Genomic DNA, 20,022 nt, shown 5'->3' with positions numbered 1-20,022 from the left:
TGTTCCCTCCCAATGTGGAAAAGCCCTTCAACGGCTCCTCTGCATCCTCCATGTGGGTATGAGCTTGGGTTGCCTTGGAAACAGCTGGCTCAGAAGGTGAGCCCAGGAAAGACTGATAGGTTGGAAGAGAAAGCAGGAAGGGGGAAAAAGCCTCAGAGGGCATATTAGCAAGCACCACTGTGGGCAGCTGGAGCTTGACCCTTGAAGGTTTCTTCGAAGCTGTCTGAAATACTGTCCCTGGGTTACTCCACCCTAGTTTTGGGGAACAGAAGCATTGACCTATCCATTCCTGATTGTTATCAGTTGTGGACAGCTCCCAGGAGCCAGAGGGGCTCCTCATGCACCAAGGGCCAAGGTCCAGGGGCTGTGTTTGTGTGTGGGTGTGGGGGGGGGGGCGCATGACAGCTCCCCTCCCTGGAATGCCCTTCCCTATTCCCGCCACTGGGCCAACCCTGATCTGCCCATCACCTGCCAAGTCACTGCCTCTTGGAAGCTCCCATTCCCACATCAGTGAAGGGCCCCTCAAAGGCCTGCCCACAGTCTGGCCACCTGTGGCCTCCAAGCTCAGCCTCGTGGGGTGCAAAGCAGCTAAGGCAATGTCAGAAAGGTGGTGGGCGGCCCGGTGGACCTCAAAGGGAACAGCAAACAAAGCCTTTGTGCACCTGCTCACAACTGCAAGGGCCTCTGACCCAGTTCCCAGCAGCCTCTGGAACTTTTCAAGAGATAAGGCAGTGCCAACCACAGGCTGCTCTACAAGAGAAACAACCCATTCCTGAACTCAAAGACCATCACTGCGAAATGAAACAGGCCTCTGGGCAGCCAGGCTCTGTGTTCTCAGTGTGCCCAGCAACAGCGACTAAGTGAGAATGTCGACACAGGAAGCTCTGGTCTGACACAGTTAGGAGATGAGCAAGTGAAAAGTCCCAAAGAGGGAAGGGAAGAGACTGACAGCCCGTGTCCCCCCTCCTTCCACAGCCCCTCCAGCCCCTTCCAGAGTCAGCAGAAGGGCGCTGCCCCCATCACACACCTTCTCTGGTCTTGCACTTCTGGGCAGTGGGGTGGGGAACTGAAAGCTGCCCGGGGGGAAGAGCCCAGTGCACCACCGGGATCCGGTCACTAGTGGCTTCTAAGTCTCACGTCCAACACTCCCACCCCAGGGGCAGGACACAGCCATGTGAAACTGACCCCTCACCTACCTCATCTAGGATCCCCCAGGAATCAGGGCAGAGGCCCTAAACATCACTTAGCACTTCTCACGTCCAGATTACTTGTTATTGGTATTAACATGAACGGCCGGTCCCGGCTTCTAAGACCTCTGGTTCCCACCTTCATGGGTTTGGCCCATTTGCTGCTCTGCCTCCAATTTCCAGCAGTGCCTGGTGCCCAAACGGGTGCTCAGTTTATTCACTGAATGAATGGTCACTCATTTCTGGATAGTGGAATTTTGGGTGATTTGAGTTTCTCTCTGATGATCTTATAGTCTGTTTTTCTCTCCACAACCATTCATTGTGCAATTTAAAAAGGAAGAATTTTTTTTTTTCTAAATTACCCAGGTGTTCCTGAACCTTGTGCTGAACAGCTGAGCCAACTTCAGTTGTATGCACATATGTTAGGCAAGTGCTCTACCACTGAGCTATGCCCCCAGCCCCACGATCTCTTTTTTCTTCACAGTGAGGCGTATTGTGCTGGGGGTGGCATTAAGACCCTTGCAGGGTATTGCTGGCAGCCAGCAATCTATGGGGACCCACCCACGCGGCAGATGTGCTCAATCAGATTAGTTTCCTCCTCCTCCCTGCTTTTCAAACCTTTCAGAACTCTGCTATCAGGCCCAAGAGGATTACCCTCCAATGGAAAGGCCATGGCTTACTGAGGAATCTCATTTTACCAGGTCCTTCCCCCTGCTGGGGAGGCCTCCCTGCTCCCCACCCCACCTCTGCAAGCCAGAGCCTGGCAGAGCTGGGTCTGAATCCTCAATGAGTTTGCTCTGGACCTAACAGCTCTAAATTCTACGGGCAGTTTTATTTGTTTGTAATGTAGGAACACACCCCATGTGAAGAGGAAATGGTCACGTGGAATGGAGAGTACTTTGCAAGCACCCAGCACCCACAAGAGGCCTGTGCTTTATACTGGCCTTGCAGCAGAACCCTCCAGATAGGCTCCTCTAGGCTTCCCAGGGTGGGAGAACCCAGCTTCTACACCCAGAAGCCACTTTGGAGTCCCTGCTCTTCCTCTGCCCTGGCCGACCCCAGCTTAGTGACTATTTCCCAGCCCCAAACATTTCGCAGCCAGAAAAGATTTTTACGAGTTCCTTGATGTTGCACGTGGCCTGGAGACTTTCCTCCCCTCCTCCCAGGACCACGAGCCTTTGTCCCCAGTGCTCCCACCACCAACACAGTCCCTCAGCTGCTTCCTCCTTATCGACAGACTGCACAGACCACAGATGCCTGCAAGTCTTCAGGCCGGTCCCCTGGGAGAGAATGGGGACAGAAGTATGAGTCTCTCTCAGTCAGAAAATGGCCACTGGCTCTCTCTGATTTCCTCAATGCACCTTTCATTTTGAAAATCTTCACATCTGTAGAAATGATGGAAGATTAGAATGAGTGCTTATGACCCTTCACCCAGATTCCCCAACTGTGGACACTCAGCCACACTGGTTCTGAGTTTCTGTGTGTATGCTGTGTATATAAATATTGCTTCCTCTGGACCATTGCCGGTGAACATGCAGACATGATATGGCACCCCGAACATGTCAGCATCTGTTCCTGAGGACATTTTCCTACGAATCATAATACTATCGGCAATTCCAAGAAAACAACATTAATTACAACATCTTCTGATATTCAGTTCAGTTCATCTCTCTTTTTTTCCAAGGTACTGAAAATGCCTTTTACAACCTGTTTTTAGGATCTAGGATCCAAACTAGGTGCACACATGGAGTCTTTATATCTTTTCAGTCTCATTTTTTGGTCTCATCAACTTTGGAAGAACCCAGGCTATTCTGGATTTGCCAGATGGTTTCCTCATGATGAGGTACAGGTCAATGTGGGCAAGAAAACCACAGAAGTGATGTTCAATCTGTCTTACTGTCACATCAGGAGTTACAGACATCGCCAATCTGTCCCAGCAAAGCGAGGTTTGAAAGCTTGGTTACGGTGGTGACACCAGACCTCTCCATTTTGAAGGTACCACCTTCCCTGTGAAATTAACCAGGAACCTGTGAGGTGACACCTTGAGACTGTGAATATCCTGTTCCCACATCCTTTGTCTCAGTGACTTGGCAATCACCGACGATCCTTTCTTGGATAAATTATTACATCAGGGGTTGAAACAGATATGTCACAAACCCTACCATTCCGTCTATACTTTTCTTTTTGATGTTCACATTACCGCAAACCTGATTTCTGGAGCCTTCTCGCTATACTTGTAAGACTGAAAGTGACCCTACACCCACAGAGGCACTGAAGCTCTCTGAGGCTGGGCACACGCCTGTGCATCCTTGGTGCTACTGGTGAAGTGCCTAAGCAATGTCTCACACGTGCCTTCTGCACACCTGGCTGGCTGGTGACACCATTCCCTGAGGCTGCTTCCACAGAAAGCTGCGGCAGTTTATGGCAGGTCACGGCTCGTGGACTGATGATTAGATGTCCACCCAAGTGGCATAAACCTATTTTTTTAAAACAATAATCATTGAGCTACATCCCTAGTCCTTTTTGTCTTTTGAGACAGGATCTTGATAAATTGCTGAGAGTCTTAATAAGTTGCCCAGGTTGGCCTTGAACTTGTGATCTTCCTGTCTCAGTCTCCCAAAGTGTCTGGGATTGCAGGTGAGCATCTGTGATCACAGATGAGGACGTGGTGGCAACTCCCTGTTGATCAACTTCAGTAGGAAAGGTTGCAAATTGGCTTTTCTTTTTACAGGTTGTTTTTTTTTTTTTTTTTTTTTTGGTATCAGGGATTGAACTCAGGAGCACTGAACACTGGGCCACATCCTCAGCCCTATTTTGTATTTTATTTAGAGACAGGGTCTCACTGAGTTGCTTAGCGCCTCGCTTTTGCTGGGGCTGCTTCGAACTTGTGATCCTCCTGCCTCAGCCTCCCTAGCTGCTGGGATTACAGGTGTGCACCACCATGACCAACTTTTTACAGTATTTTTTTAAAAAATTGTGGTAAAAACCACATAACATAAAATTTACCATTTTTAAATGTACAGTTTAGTGACATTAAGTACATTGACAATGATGTGCCACCAGCACCACCAGCACCAGCCATTTCCAGAATTCTTATGGTCTTGCAAACCTGAAACTCCGTACCCATGGAACACACCCCTGTTCCCTCTCCCTGCAGCCTCTGGCCACCGCTGCTCCTTTCTGTCTCTATGAAGGTGACCTCCCTGAACACTGGTTTGTCCTTTTCTTGCAGGGCAGACCCAACAGGATTCCTGACTTTTCTGAATTAGGGCCAAGAGCAACAACATTTTTAATTGCTAGGGGGGGAAAAAAAAAACACCTGTTTTTGGAAAATTTTAAATATACCAACTAAAACAAAAAAAAAGGAAAGAAAGAGAAAATGTTGTAATGAACCCCCACGAACACAATGACTAGCTTCCAGCAATCATCATCATTTACAATGCCTTTTTCAAAAAATTCTTAAACGAAAAAGGCAAACCCCATGAAATGAGACTGAAAATTCAGTGGTTCCCCCATTCCTGCTGTCCGGGGCCGGGCACTGGCCTCCCTCAAGTAGACAGGCTGCTTCCTGCACTGTGCCCCGTTAATCTCCCCAGCAGTCCTTCCTGCCCGGCAAGGTGCCCATTTACAACTCACGCAGCGTTACCTGCTGCCTGCTCAGCCGCTAAACACAGGCTCTGACAAGAGGCCAGAGTCTCCTGCTAAAGAGAACCAGTTTTAAAGCAAAAGCTGGCTACTTCCTTCCCTAAAGAAATGCAATACTTAAAAAAAAAAAAGGCAAAGCTATGGCTCCCCAAGAACTGCCACTCTCCTTTTAGACACGTCTCTCCCCTTTTCGTCTGAGAAAGGACCAAAATTTCAGCAGGAACTGAGGGGCTACCCTGGGACCCTGCAGCAGCCCCCGCCCTACCATGCATATGCTGGTGATGCTGATGATGAACCTGGCCAGACAGAGAGCGGGCTGCCCCAATGGCATCCTGACCTTGCCTAACCTTCAGGTAGAACTTGGCGCCTTCCCAGGCAAGAGTGGGAAGTGCCAGGCAGTGGAGGTGGTTGGGACCCAAGAGGAATCAGACAGATCTGGTAGAATGGGCTTTTTCTCAGTGTCACAAAACCTCCTGGGGACAGAGAGGCCAAGGTCCTAGAAGTGGAGGCCCAAGCAGGGCTAGGCTCAAGGTGGACCTTTCTGATGCTAATTCTTTTTTATTCATCCTTCTTCCTCAGAGGAGAAAGATGGACCAGGACTGGCAGAACCCAGTCAGTTTTATTTATGACCATGGAGTCAGGGACCAGAGAGATCCAGGATTCTGGAGGAGGCCCTCTCTAAGGGCCTCAAGTGGAGGCTTAGGGGCTGGTTACCATCTGTGAGTTTGGGCAATCACTTGAAACCTGTGCCTCATAGGGTGGTGGGGAGGCTCAAGGAGCTATCTCAGGGAGCATGTGGGGCAATGGGCTCCCTGGCACCCAGGAAGTTCTCTTCCGTGGCAGCAGTAGCTGCTGTCTTATTCACTGAATGTGATATTTACTCTTTGCACCCCAGACCTAGCATCTTCTAAAGTCCTGCTTTTTTGTTGTTTTGGATACAAGGGATTGAACCCAGGGGTTCATAACCACTGAGCCACATCCCCAGTCTTTTTTTTTTTTTTTGAGGTTGGGGGAGTGCAAGGGATTTAACTCAGAGGCACTTGACCACTGAGACACATCCCCAGCCCTATTTTGTATTAGAGATATGGTCTCACTGAGTTGCTCAGTGCCTTGATAAATTACTGAGGCTGGCTTTGAACTCACAATCCTTCTGCCTCTGCCTCCTGAGCCATTGGGATTACAGGCACACACCACCATACCTGGCCCCAGTCCTTCTTTATTTTGAGACAGGGTCTCACTAAATTGCTTAGGGCCTTGCTAAGTTGCTGAGGCTGGCCTCAAACTTGTCATCCTCTTGCTTTAGCCTCCTGAGTTGCTGGGATTACAGGCATGCACCACCACGCCTGATTTCTAAAGTCCTATTTGTTGGGTATAAATAAACTGAAAATGTATAGCGTGATAACCAGTGCCACAAGGCATTTTCTTACAGGTTCTGAAAATGGGGTGGGTGGAAATATGTTCAACAAAAGGCTCCCCCACCTTCAACACAATCCCACTGATCAGGCTGGACAGTGTGGACACTACAGTTGCTCCAGCCTCCTTTCCCAGGTCTGTGACCTTGAACTTCGACCCTCCTGCTGACTGTTACAAGGTTCAGAGGCTGAGGGGAGTGTTGGCTTTGGGGTCTTTTCCAGATGCCCCCCACCTTGCCATGGGTGGGACTTTACCCAGGCCACTCAGCTGGTTAACAAGATGCAGAGAATCCACACAACAGGATGTGAGCTCAGGGAAAGCAGGAACATCTTCGTTTGGCTCTCTGCAGCATTCAGGCCAGACACAGGTTAGGTACCAAAACACTCAGGGCAGCCTGAGCCACCCTCCCTTTATAGCAGGGGTGAGGGGGAGCCTCACGGGCCGAGCTGGTCCTGCCCTTAGCAGGTACTATCTCAATTGATTCTGGTAACAACATTGGGAGGCTGGGGCTCCTCCCCATGTGGAAAAGGAAGCCCAGAAAGGTTAGGTGAGTTGCACAATCACCTAGATCCTAAAAGACAATGGGGAATTGAAAGTCTGGCTCCCTAAGGGGAGGGTGCTTACCTGTCATAGAATACTACAGCACAGAATTTAGCATGAGGGGTGTGTGTGTGTGTGTGTGTGTGTATTTTTAAACTGGGGATTGAACACAGGGGTGCTAAGTGACATCCCCAGTCCCTTTTTAATTTTATTTTTTTTCCTTTATCTTGAGACAAGGTCTTGCTAAATTGCCCAGGCTGGCTTCAAACTTGCAATCCTCCTGCTTTAGCCTCCTGAGTTGCTGAGATTACAGGTGTGGACCACCATGCACATGGTTTTTTTGTTTGTTTTTCCTGGTACCAGGGATTGAACCCATGGCCATGCATGCTAGGAAAGTGTTCTACCACTGAGCTATGTCCCCAGACCTGATTTTTAAAAATCAATGAATAAGTGGTTCCTAAGTCCAGAGCTTTCTATGCCGCAAACATGAGACCTCATAGACTTTCAAGGCAATCCCACAGTCCCCAGGAACCTCTCTCTCTGGGTGCAGGAATTCCCATGGATGTGGGTGTCAAGCCAGCTGCAGCCACTCCCCATCTAACTACCTTGTTTTCTGAGAGGGCTCTGCTTATGCTAATTGGCAATTTAATTCCAGAGCCTTTCTACTACAGATCCACATGATTAACAGGATGTAGGTGCCTCTCCCCCCACACCTTAAAAAAAAAATTCTTTGGCTTTTTGTAGTTACTGGAGACAAAAAGGATGCTCCCTCCTCTTCCCCAAAGGAGGCTCTGCTCAGACATCAGCAGGCAAGCGTCTTTCTAGGAACCAGAGGAGACAGACCAGAGTCATTTGGTGGAGAAGCCAAGTCAGAAGACAGCTGAGACACCATGGAGGACCACATCCTCTGCAGAGGCAGTTTTAATTCCACAATGCAGAAGACGGGCACAGAGCCACTCTAGGGAGGCTCAGCCACTAACTGGCCAGATGGTCTGGGGCATGTCTCCACTTCCTGGGCCTGTACTTCCTCATCTGTGACATGGGGATAACGGAAGCAGACAGACTATGGTGAGGTTGATATGGCAGCTCAGTGCTTAAAAACGGTGCCCTTTCCAAGCAGTGCTTAATTCAGGACCAACCCTGTAATCACAGTTACAGGTTTCTGGGTGGAATTTGATAAAGGGTAGAAAGTCAGGGACAAAGAAAACCCTTGCTCTGTAAGACAGTGCTGTGGTGATCGGTGATCGTCAGGGAGGGAGGAGCCTTTGGACCTACCACTGGGGGCTGGGGAGTGGGTAGCACTAAGGACCTGCTCCAGCTGCCTCAAAGATCCCTGGCCCTTCTGGGGATTCCAAGCTTAGGAAATGTCCTGGAGAAACAAATCCCCAATACCAGTCAAACCAGGACCTCAGAGGCCTGTCCTGGTGTGATGGTGGAAGCCCACCTGGCTGAGCTGACTTCCTGCCTAAGGATACAAAGAAAAAACTCCCTTCCTCTCTCCTTCCTTTCTTAGGAGCAAAGCTATTCTGTTCACGGCTGGGGTTCGTCTCTGGCATGGAGCAGGCCTGGATAAATAATGAATGGATGAGCGGATGCGCGGGTGAACAGGGGTGTGAAAGCCAGCTCAGCTCTGACAGGCCAGATCGATTCTCAGGTCCAATGCTGGAAACAGAGACTAGAAGGTGAGGTTGTGCGTGGCTGTTTTCTTCAGGGAGCAAATTGTGGAAATGGCTCCCGCTCAAGAGGTGGCATTCAGCCAGCTGGGTCACACGCAGGCTTCCTGTCCTGCTTTTGAGGACTTCCTTGTCTTAGGATGGAGAAACTGGCACAATGACTTCACACAGTGGCTTCGGCCAACCCCTGATTCCTGTGCTCCACTTTGTAAGTGACCCAAATAATTTCACTGGCTGCCTGAAATCAGGGCCTGGGGCACAGGGGCCACTTTCACATGCATGGCTGGCATCATGCATAAAAGAAGGGAGCCCTGAAGGTCAGGCGCATGAAGTTCTTGGGTCACTGCTGGGCAGAATGCTCCTTCCTGACTCCCCAGGGACTGCCTCTGGACAGGTCTGATGGGGCTTTCGGCTGCAGGAAGAGCAGATTGAATTCTCCTGGCTGTGGGGTCAAAAGTGTGGACACCAGGGTCCCGGGTTCCCACTCCCACTGGGAGCAAGCAAAGGAAGAGGAGAGGCAACCTCTTGAGGTTAGGAAGGCAGTCGCTTCCAGACAGGAAACCTAGTCCTGAGGGCTGGCGCTTTCATCCCGTCAGTCAATCTGTAGCCAGTGACCTCCCAGCAGTCTCTTCATTTGCTGGCCTGAGCCTTCCTGGTGTGGCAGGGGAGAGGGGATCTGACTGAAGGATTAAGGCCACTGTGCAGAAAGCCACCAAGCCATCCCGGACTTCACCACCTGGCTCCTCATCCTGTCCATGCACCCAGCCACCCCCACCCCTGCCCCCAGCTGTGTGCCTTTAGGTCAGTTACCTATTTCCCAGGCCTCAGTTTCCTCCCTGTTAATTGCAAAAAATAATACTGCCTATCTCATGGGATTGTTTTGAGATTAAATGAGTAAATGTGCATCAAAATAAAACACTGCTTGACATGTGAACACTCAATAAACTTTAGCTATTTTATTTTATCACAGGGGCTAGGATTTACCCTCTACCCCAAACTACTGGGGGAAAATGTAATGAGATTAGAAGTGACTTTATTCATTTTTTTAATCTTCTAATTTTCTACAAGAAATAAATACCACTGTGCCACGGTGGTGGTGGGGGGAACCTTTAAAAACTCTTCAGAAGGCAAAACACTGCTGATTGAAACCTAGAAGCCAGAACTTGCAGTGTAACTGCCAGAGAAGGTTCCAGAATGCAGGTCTGCTCTGGTCCAAGAATATCTCAGTATGAACCTGCTTTTACAAATGCCCACAAGTCAGGAGGCGTTGGAGTTTCCTAGAAGAGCCAAACGCCACCATGTCGGTGACAAAAAAGAGACTTTTCCTGTCTAGACACCGAAATACTTGTAATTAAAATTAAGACGTAGGAGACGGGAGAGGCAGCACATGCTCCTTGAAGACAGTTTTGAAATCCTGGCAAGCACACCAAACACGGAAATAATCTCTAATCTCAGCAGCAGGGTGCAGGCCTGTTTCCTTTGGGTCTGAAACTGGTTTCAAAACCAAATGAAACAACCAGCCTCAGTGACTATGTGGGTGATGGGGGCTGGTGAAGGGTAGTGGCTGTGACCAGGGTCTAGTGAGCTCTCCACCACATGGACTGACCTAAGCAAGGCAAGTAAAAGCTCTGTTCCAGGTGGTTTTCCCAGGGAGCAACAAGTCTAATGCAGAAGGCTCCGGGGCTCTGTCCTCAGGACTTCAGTGTGAGCAGAGAACTGGGGCTGGAGTGCGGCTCAGCGGGAGATCCAGTGCTTAGTGTGTGTAAGGCTCCGGGTTCAGTCTCCAGGACCCCAAACAAGAAACAAACCAAACCAAACAGGAGGATGGGCATAATACATCCTGGCCCTAATGGTACAAAATGTGCTGGAAGATAAGCATTCACCATACCATGGTTAACATAAACAAAAAGAACCCTTCACTGATAGCCTGGCTCCCAGCAGCTGGACCTCAGAAAGTACAGAGAGCAGAGGGGCACCTGACACCAGTGTCCCTGTCATCTTCCAATCTTCCCACTAACAGCATGAGCCAGTTTTCCTAAGGGCAAGGACACCTGCATGTTCTTAGAAGGGTGACTGGCTTGTTCTCAGCAAGTGCCCAGGGACCTGCTCGTAATGCCAGGCTTGTGGCTGTGTCTTTCAGAGATGTGTTTTAGATCTTAAGTAACTTGAGGATGGGGGCTCCATTTATTTCATGCCCCACTGTCCCAGCAACACCTAGCACAGGCTGAGTGCATAGTAGGTACATTTATGAGGAATGGACCATCTTCATTGACAGGGGCTGTGTACATTTCTTCCATTCACCACTGTGTCCCCAGAGCTGACGGTGTCTCTAATAGAGTAGAAGGCAAATCAATGTTTTCTGAATGATTTACCTGTGTGAGGTCAGGGGCTTCTGAACATTGCATGTTCAATGAACTCATGCAGATTGAAATCCAAGGCCCCTGCAAAAGCAAAAAGACGAGACAACCCTCCCCCATTCACACACACACACACACACACACACACAGCTCAGAGTCCCGGTTCCCAAAAAGCAGGTCTGGGTGCTAGACTTGCGGGGGCAAATAGTACAATATGAGCTTCCGGCCCAGCCAGCTGTCTGACAGGCAGTTCACACAAAATCCCTCCCCCGAAATAGCTCTAAGCCTGCCAGTCTGCAGAGATGGGAACAGGAAATGGAAAACCACCATGTCCTCGGCTCACGGTGCTGTGACATTCGTACCTTTCCAAGATCTGCTGGGCATGGCCCTCATTAGACAGACCACCCTCCCAGTGTGCTCTGCGCCGTGCAGCCCCCCACCAAATGCCACTGATTAGAAGATGCACCACTGACGCTGGAGCAGTATTTTTCAGGAAGGGAAAAAATTGCCACATGAAGTGCACACTTCAAATGTAAGCTCCACCCTGCTTCCTGAAATGCTTAACCATTTACAAATGCTCTCCATGGCAGGGCGGAAATGTGGCCACTCCTAGCCACTGTTGTGCCAGCATGCCAGGAGCTATGCAATCATCCCCTGCATGGGGGCTGCTGTGTTTCCCTGCAGATTTGGGTTTAATTCTGGCAAGAAATCTCAGGTTTTGTCCAAATATCCCTGAAAGAGATCACCTGGAAAAGCCGCTCCCCTTGCCTCTCTCTGCTGCCTACAATCTGACCCCGGAGGCATCTAGAGCATTCCTGGCTTTGTGGGGGAGCAGCCTTGCTTAACTCCCTCAGGCAGGAAGCAGCCCTACAGTTCATCCTTGTCTACCCAAGGGATTAAGACTGCTTTCAAGTTTCCAAAATCTCCCAACAAAATCTCCAAGGGGGCGAGCCCATCCTACCCCTGCTTCCCTGTCAAAGAAGTAGCTCTGTAGAAATGACGATGGTTGCCAAGTAATCAAAGCAGGATTTGGGGTGCAGGGGGGCTAGAGGGAGGTAGGAAGGGTGTACAGGGGGAGCGAGGAGAATGGAAGTGGTTTCCTGGGAGAAAGACAGGCCTCTCCTAGAATCTCCAGAGGCCCCATGCAAGCACCTGGCAGGCAATAGCTTTTTTATTGGTATCTGCCCTAAGAGATGAGACTATTGATCTCTGGCTTAAGAAGCCCTAAATGCAATTGGTTTGGGAACCACTCTTGTCTGTGCATGGTGGACAGGGCAAGGCATGCACATGGACTGCAAATGCACTCACCACTGGAAGCACAGGGCAAGCCACCAGTAGACCTTGGTGGTTGCAGAGGCTTCCCACGGAGTTCAGTTCAATTTACATAAAGGGATCTCATTAGCTCTGCAAGGCAAAGAGGCACTACCTATAAAAGTCCTGAATGCACAGGCTCTAAGCAGAGCTCTCCCACTCTGGGAGTCCATCCTACCCACAGAGTGTGCAGAGATGCAGGGAGAAATGCAGCTCTGTCATACAGGGTGCAAGAGAAGAAGAGGACAGCAATTGAAAGGTCCATCAGTAGAGGAATCATTAAATCAGCAGCAGAGTTTAAAGACGGTAAAGTGCTGCCGCCTGGGCTGCGGTGGAGGGGGGATGGGGGGGGTGAAAGGCTCCCTGATGTACTGTTAACAACAACAAAAAGAACACCTTCACTCCTAACCCACTTAGGTACATTTACACAAATGACTTGTAATTCATGATGGTTCTATTCTGTAAAGTCACCTTGAGTCATAGAATTCGCGAATGCTGACCCACGGCTCCTAGAAGATAACAGGGTTAGGTCCCCAAGAGCATCTGATGGCAATGTTTTGTCAACTGAGCAATATGTAATTCAGAACTTGCATATTTCTTTTAATGTACTGTCCTGTTGGTTCATTAGTACTGAACTCATGGCAAAAAACACGGCAGCTCATGCCTGAGTGGAGCTTATCGAACACACACATATTTTCTCTCCAAGGCACATCAAAGCCTTCTTGAGCTTAGGACACTAGACAGCACTCAGCTCGATGCTTGGGGGCCACTTGAAACAGCAAGCCATCGACAAAAAGTACAAAACTGAAGAAAACGAGGCACTGAGTAGAACAGGAAAAGAACACTTGTTTACAGTTTGAGAGCTCCGCCTTGCTCCATCTTGGTGGGGAAGACATACCTAGGGCAACTCTAAATTTTTGCTGCTCTGCCTGTGTCCGTGAACTACCTCAAAAGCACCGGCACTGATTTGGGGTTTAAAAAATTTCAACGAGGGGCTGGGAGTGCAGCTCAGTGGTACAGCTCTTGCCTGGCAGTTGTGAGGCCCTGGTTTCAATCTCTAGAACCGCAAAAGATTTTTTTTTTTTTTAATCAAGTGGGCAAACTTGCAGGTACAGAATCAGTGAGCCAGGATCGCTTATATGTTGGTATATGCACAGAACATTTCTAGAAAAATATATGAGATCGATTTTGGAAAAAAGACCCAGAAACTATTCTCAGAAGTTACCTCTGTAGTGTGGGATGGGAAACAGACTGTTTTTTATTTTATTTTATTTTGGGGAATCTCACTTTACAAGTGAGCATACATTTCTAACTTAACAAATCTACAGATAGGAGATGGGCTTCCACAGGTTAGCTCAGCGCTGCGGAACAGATTCTGTAGCTCTGTAGGCTAAGGGATCCTGCCCTACAGGAGGGACCCTGTCCAGAAAGGGGTCCCTTCCTGTCACAGGCCACGTGAAAATCCTCCTGCTTGATACTTCTCTCCCCTGGGGAGCAGGATGAGGGCCGAGATGAAGGTCAAAACAGGACTCAACCTCATCCACAAAATCCGGAAGTCTGAACTTGACCCTGAGGAACAGATGGATCTGCCACCCCCATCTGGCACTGAATCGCAGCCCAGAAGCCATCAGCCAGGGCCTGGACAGACTGCGGACCCACAGCTAACAACTCAGCAATCACAGACCCCGCTTTCCCAGGGTGGGGTGGGTCCAGAGGTGACAATGAGAGAAAGCATGGCGTGACAGAACTGGGGTGAGGTGGGGGAAAGAAGAACGGAAAAGGAAGAGGAGCAGGAATCTGGCACTTCTGCTCCCTGGGAGATTGACATGGGTGTAATCCATGAGGCATTTCCCCCTCCTGACAAAGATAGGTTTATTTTCTCAGTGAAAACACACCATGACGTCTAGGTCTGCAAGGACACACACAAGCTCTGGGGGTGAGACTGTGAGCACAGGACACAAACTACTTATTTACACCAAGTGCTTCTATAGCTTTTGAGCTTTTACAATAAAAGTGTCCCCCATATATCTTACGTCACAATAATTAAGTCTTACATTTAAGGCCATGCTACCCCAGGGATAAGGCTACTCCTGCCTTTTTGGCTTTCTCTCCTGCTACCCCTCCTCCTGCAACTGCTCTGGATGGAGCTAAGGACTCAACGTCACCTCTGAGCAGCAACCACCAAAAGCAAAACTACAAGTTCTCTCCAAAAAGTAGACACAGAGTAGTTAATATACGACCTGCAAGCCAACCGTCAGCTGTATGCCCCCCAAAACTAGAGATAAGTGCTCAAATATACCAGACATTCGAATGCTTATAGCAGCACTAGTCACCATGGCCCAAAGGTGAAACCGACCCAAATATCCATCAACGGGTGACTGGGTAAGCAACCTGTGGCACAGATAGGGGAATATTATTGAGCCTTAAAAAGGAACACAGTGCCGAAGGGTGCCAGGGCAGGGATGAACCTCGAAACCACCATGTGAAGTGAAGGGAACCGGGCCTGCAGGCCACTTCAGGTGAAAGAGTCAGGACAGGAGAGCCCACAGGGACAGAAAGCAGATCACGGTGCCAGGGCTGGAGGAGGGAAGGAGAGTGACTGTTTAATTAGCACCAGGAATTTTTAAAGATGATGAAGATGATCTGGAACTAGACAGAATGACGGCCACCAACTATCAGTGTGAGTGTACTAAATGCCACTGAACTGCACACTTTAAAGTGGTTAAAATGGTAAATCTTACGTTACAGTATCAATTTTACTTTCATTGAAAAGCAAAATGTGAAACCCCTAAGCTGCATGACCGTAGGCAAGTTTCCCAGCCTCTCTGCACTCTCAGCATGACAGCGTGACCACCTAGGGTGGTGGGACGATTCCGTGTGGTGTGTCAGAAGTGCTTGGCATGGGGTGGGCATGTAGAAAGGGCCAATTTGTGATGAAGTGGCAGCTGCAGCTGTGATAACTTACATTTTAGGTGCTGGGGATGGAAACCAGGGCCTCGGGCATGCTAGGCAGCCCTCTACCCCTGAGCCACACCCGCAGCTCCTTTCTATTTTTTATTTTGAGACAGAGGTGGAGGGGGTGTCTTGCTCTGTGGCCGAGGCTGGTCTTGAACTTGTGATCCTCCTGCCTCAGTTTCCCGAGTTGCTGGGATTACAGGAGGGCACCATCATATCCAGCTGTGATGACAATTATCACTATGCACTGTCAAAGCTGACTCACAGGAAGTTGTTGGGTGTCCAGGTTGTCAAATTATCCTTTTTTTTGGGGGGAGGGGGGTGCTGGGGATTGAGCCCAGGGCCTGTGCCTACTAGCTATACCCCCAGCCCTCAAATTATCCTTTCATTTAAACTAGGAGAACAAAAAGACAGGAGAGGGGTAATGTGTAAGATGAAGATTCAAGGTATGTTCATATCTATACTATACTTATGTTAAAATTCTATCCAGGTGGGAGATGCCATCACCTCAGAGACAAAGGGGTAGTTCTGCCACATGGCCTCTGGGGAAGGTCTCCCTTTCCACCCTCTTCTGTAGGCCTGCAAATCTGGGCCCTTGCCTAATCCCCATTTTATGGGGGCTGCAGGGGCTCTGGGCAGGTGAGAAAGTCTGGTCTATGCAAAGGCCCTCCTTATCTGGAAGCAGTTCTACAAACATGAAGTCTGACAGGTGGGGCAAGAATCTAGCTCTTCTTATCTCAAGAATAATAGGGGACCAAATTAGCACCGCTCTAAACTTCCTGAGGCAAGGTGAGCCCCCTGTGGCTGAGCGTCTTCCTGGGGAGGGCAGGAGGAGTGAATAGGATTTCAGGCTGCCATGGAAACTTTTCTTTCCTGGGGCCTCCGAAGCATATGGCAGGTGTCCTGAAAAAAAAATCCTGCCACCCACCCAGGCTGGCTGCCGCCTGCAGACATGTGGGTGGGGGCGTCTGCCTCCCCATCTGAACGGCCACCTCCCTCCACCATGGCGACAGTGCACAAAGGAGTCTCCCGTGTGCAGTGTGCTCCTCACGTCCCAGCTCCCAGACAGCCCACTGGGGAAATGTAAGTCCCCCATGGAAATTTAAGTCCCTGCCCCCAGCAGACCTCAGATCACAGACAGCAACAGGCCAAAGGCCACCGTGCAGATTTTCCTTGCACCAACTGAAATGCAATGCCCATTCGGCCCTCTGCTGACAGGGGTGTCTTGCAAGCCCTGCATCTCTTCCCAAGGAGAAAGGACGCTGGCATGCTGATTTGGGACTTTTAAATAGCAAACAAGCTGGACTCCCAGCAAGACTGGCTGGGAAAGAAAAATTACAAATTTGGGGATGTTAAACCTAAAGCAGCCAAAGGAATTAAAATCAGCCTCAGGTAGAAGGTCCCAGGGAGGAAAACAAGACAGGACTGGAACACTCTAAAGCTGTACTTCTCCAACTGGGTGATGGTGCCCGTGGGGGTCTATGGCAGTGTGCCAGGAACAGACAAAGGCATAGAAGAGAACGGGTGTGGTCCTCCTGGGTATCAACTGGAAAACATGCAATAAAATAGGACAATGATACATCACAGAGGAGAACGCAATACCTGGTTGAATTTTACGGATAAACTATGCAATGACAAAGAAACATCCTGAGCCAGGCACAGTGGCACACGCCTGTAATCCCAGGCTGAGGCAGGAGGATCGAGAGTTCAAAGCCAGCTTCAGCAACTTAATGAGGGTCTAAACAACTCAGCTAAGACCCTGTCTCTAAATAAAATATAAAAATGGCTGGGGATGTAACTCAGTGGTTAAACGCCCTAGGTTTAATCCCTGGTACAAAACAACAACAACAACAACAACAACAAAACTAACAACAACCCAAAAGCCATCTGAATTGCAGCTGTCTACTTAGAACCCAAGGTCTTTGGGGCACACCACTGCTTGGCATTAAGGACAACCTGAAGAAGTGCAGACTCTCAGTTTGGAAGGAGCCATTAATTTCATTAACGATTCCATGAGGGCTTACTATGGGCCAAGTTCTAAAAATCACAGGCTGGAGGGGTCAGTGGATGCTAATTCATAGCACCCAAGGCCGTGGGTCTGTAATCAGACATGACCTGCCCAGGGCAGTGGAGAAAGGCTTCCACAGGGATGCAGGGCCTGGACCGGGCAGGCAAAGGGAATGAGATGCAATCCAGGCAGAGGGAACAGCATGTGCAAAGTTCTGTGGCAGAATGGGAACTGATCAGTTTGGCTTGAACCCAGCAGTGAGGAGGAGAAAGGTCAGAGAGGCCGGAACCCGAGGGGTTGATTTTATCCTAAGACTTGTGGCAACCATGGGTGGTTTTAAGTGGCAGGTGGCATGGGAGATCTGTGTTCTTGGAATATTGTAAAAGCAGCAGCATATTAATATAGTAATCCCTCTGGAGGTGGACAGATGGTCAAAGCCACACTGTGTTTTTGGTGAGGCCTTGTTGGAAAGTGCAAATCCCAAGAGGCCCATGCTGAAGCCTGATGACTACATAACAGATCTGCTCAGGTCCAGATCAAGCAGTCACATTTTTAAGTACCTCTAAGAACAGTGGTTGCTGGGGTTCCCTTCCAGTGCATTCAGAGCTCCATGTTGGGAAACAGGAAACATGAGGTTAAGAGCACAGTTCCAAATCATGCAGTTCTGGCTTTGAATCTTGTCTACCCTGTACTAGTGGGGCACCCAAAGCAAGTTTCTTTTCTGGTACTGGGGATTGAACCCAGGGGTCTTAACCACTGAGCCACATCCCCAGTCCTTTTTAATGTTTTATTTTGAGACAGGGCCTTGCTAAGTTGCTGAGGCTGGCTTTGAACTCGTGATCCTTCTGCCTCAGCCTTCTGAACCACTGGGATTACAGGTGTGTGCCACTGCGCCCAGCTCCAAAGCAAGTTTCTTAACATTGCTGGGCCTTGGTAAAGTAGGGTAGGTAAGAGTATCTGTCTCCTAGGGCCACTGTGTGAATTCAATAAGATCAAGCTGCTAGCTAGGCGTGATGGTGTATATCTGTAATTCCAGCAACTTGGGAGGCTGAGTCAGGAGGATTGCAAGTCCAAAGCCAGCCTCATCAACTTAGCGAGGCACTAAGCAACTCAGCGAGATACTATCTTTAAATAAGATACAAAAAGGGCTGGGGATATGACTCAGTGGTTAAGCAACCCTGAGTTCAATCCCCTGGTACCAATAAAAAAAAAAATAGACCAAGCTGCTAAAATCCTTATCAGTTTGGTACACTGGTACATTATAGACTCTAAAAATAGTGACGATTATTAGTACAGTTCACACCCAGCTAAGGATGAACCCAGAAGATGCTTGAAGACCACTCGAGTGGGAGTGGGAGCAGCAGGGCTTGCTGAGGGGCAGGAGATGGCACAGGAAGAGGCCGGGTTCCACTTACTTGCAAGCAGGAGGCAGGAGATGGCCACAGTGTACAGCTGCTTGGAGGTGGTGATGTTGTAGCGGTCCGCGAAGTGGTCCAGCAGGTAGATGGCCAGGTGCCGGGCCGCAGGGCAGAGCTGGCAGTGGCTGCTCAGCAGGGTCAAGATGTCCACAAAGAACTGGCGGCTCTTCAGGAGTGGGGAGTGGGCTCGAAAGGTGGGCAGCTTTAGCTCCTGCAGGACAGGTGGGACAGGTGGAGGTCAGGGCTGCCCATCAATCTCGGAGACCTCAGAGCCAGCTGCTGACCAGCCTGGGCAGTGCTTCCCTCCATCCCCTCGTTCCTTCTGCCTCAGGTCTTAGGCAGGCAGCCTTTCTGTCCCAGAATGGCTGGACAGTCCCCCTGCCCTGCCCTCCCTAAGGACATGTTGGGTATCTGGGACTACAGGATGACAGAAGAAGCCAGTCATTCCCCGAGGGGTGGGGGGAGGCTTTGCTCTGCAAGACACACAGGCCAGGAAAGAATAACAGCCTTGTGGCCGGACACCCGTGCCTGGATTTCGGTTCCCCTGCTCAACCAAGTCATTAAGACTGTGGTCACCTGCCTTTCCCTTTGCTTCCTCCCCAATCCCTGAGGATTAAATGAAAAACAAAATATGCAAAATGTCCGGCACACAATAACCTCTCACGATCCACAGCTCACTCCTTCCGTGGGTAGGACCATGAGGCAGAGTTTTGAAAACAACCACGACAACAAAACCTAAGACGAGTTGTTGAAATAGTACTAGGAACTCCCAAGCACCCTGAGCTCGGATTCACTGGTTGCTGACGCTCTGCCTTCTCTCTCTCTCTGCATGCACACACTTTTTTTCCGAAAGTAAGTTCCAGACATCGTGACCCCAGCTCTCGGGAGGCACCTTCTGCTTTGCGATCAGCACACCACCACGTTATCTGAATTTATATGTCCAACACAAGAAGAGAGAGCCAGCCCAAGAAATAGCAAAGCAACAAAGATTTATTCGACAGAAAGAAAACTTTTGCGTATCTACCATATTTAACATTTAACCAAGTACGTTAGACTTTGTGTTTAGGAAATGTCTTAGCAGTATTTTGACAATAGAAAAACTAAAGAGAAGCAAAACCGAAGGAAAATGGAACAAGAAGTTGGCAGGAAAATGGAACAAGAAGTTGGCAGGAAAGGGATTATGAGAGCTCACTAATGGCAGCTTCATGGGGGATGACATTAAAACAAACCCCCGGCTCCCCCTTCCTTCCTTCCTCCCTTTCTCCCGTGGTGCTGGGAATGGAACCCAGGGTCTTGCACATGCTGGGTAAGTGCTCTACCACTGAGCTACACCCCAGCACTGTATAATGCCTCTCGCAATCCTTTACTCAATTAACCAAAGATTAGGACTAGAAAGAGGGGTGTGTCCATCCATTCCACACAGATGCATTCATTTTCCTCAATCCGTATGCAGTGTTTTCCAAATGTGAGGCATTATTCTAGGCACTGCATCTGGCATAAGGCACACACATAGCT

The 20,022-nt window shown here is 49.4% G+C and overlaps 1 protein-coding gene across 3 annotated transcripts in view; it reads right to left on the bottom strand.

Moving 5' to 3' along the window:
- Positions 1-20,022, bottom strand: part of Ccnjl (cyclin J like) — a 52,311-nt gene that overhangs the window by 6,857 nt on the left and 25,432 nt on the right. For all 3 annotated transcript variants that reach the window (XM_015492658.2, XM_048816190.1, XM_048816179.1), the window contains exon 3: positions 18,505-18,718. In XM_015492658.2, coding sequence (XP_015348144.1) covers positions 18,505-18,718 — 214 coding nt within the window. The remainder of the gene's footprint in view (positions 1-18,504; positions 18,719-20,022) is intronic.

Source organism: Marmota marmota, unplaced genomic scaffold (genome assembly GCF_001458135.2).
Source record: "Marmota marmota marmota unplaced genomic scaffold, marMar, whole genome shotgun sequence".
Classification (NCBI taxonomy): domain Eukaryota; kingdom Metazoa; phylum Chordata; class Mammalia; order Rodentia; family Sciuridae; genus Marmota; species Marmota marmota.
This window is presented reverse-complemented; position numbering and strand designations above follow the sequence as displayed.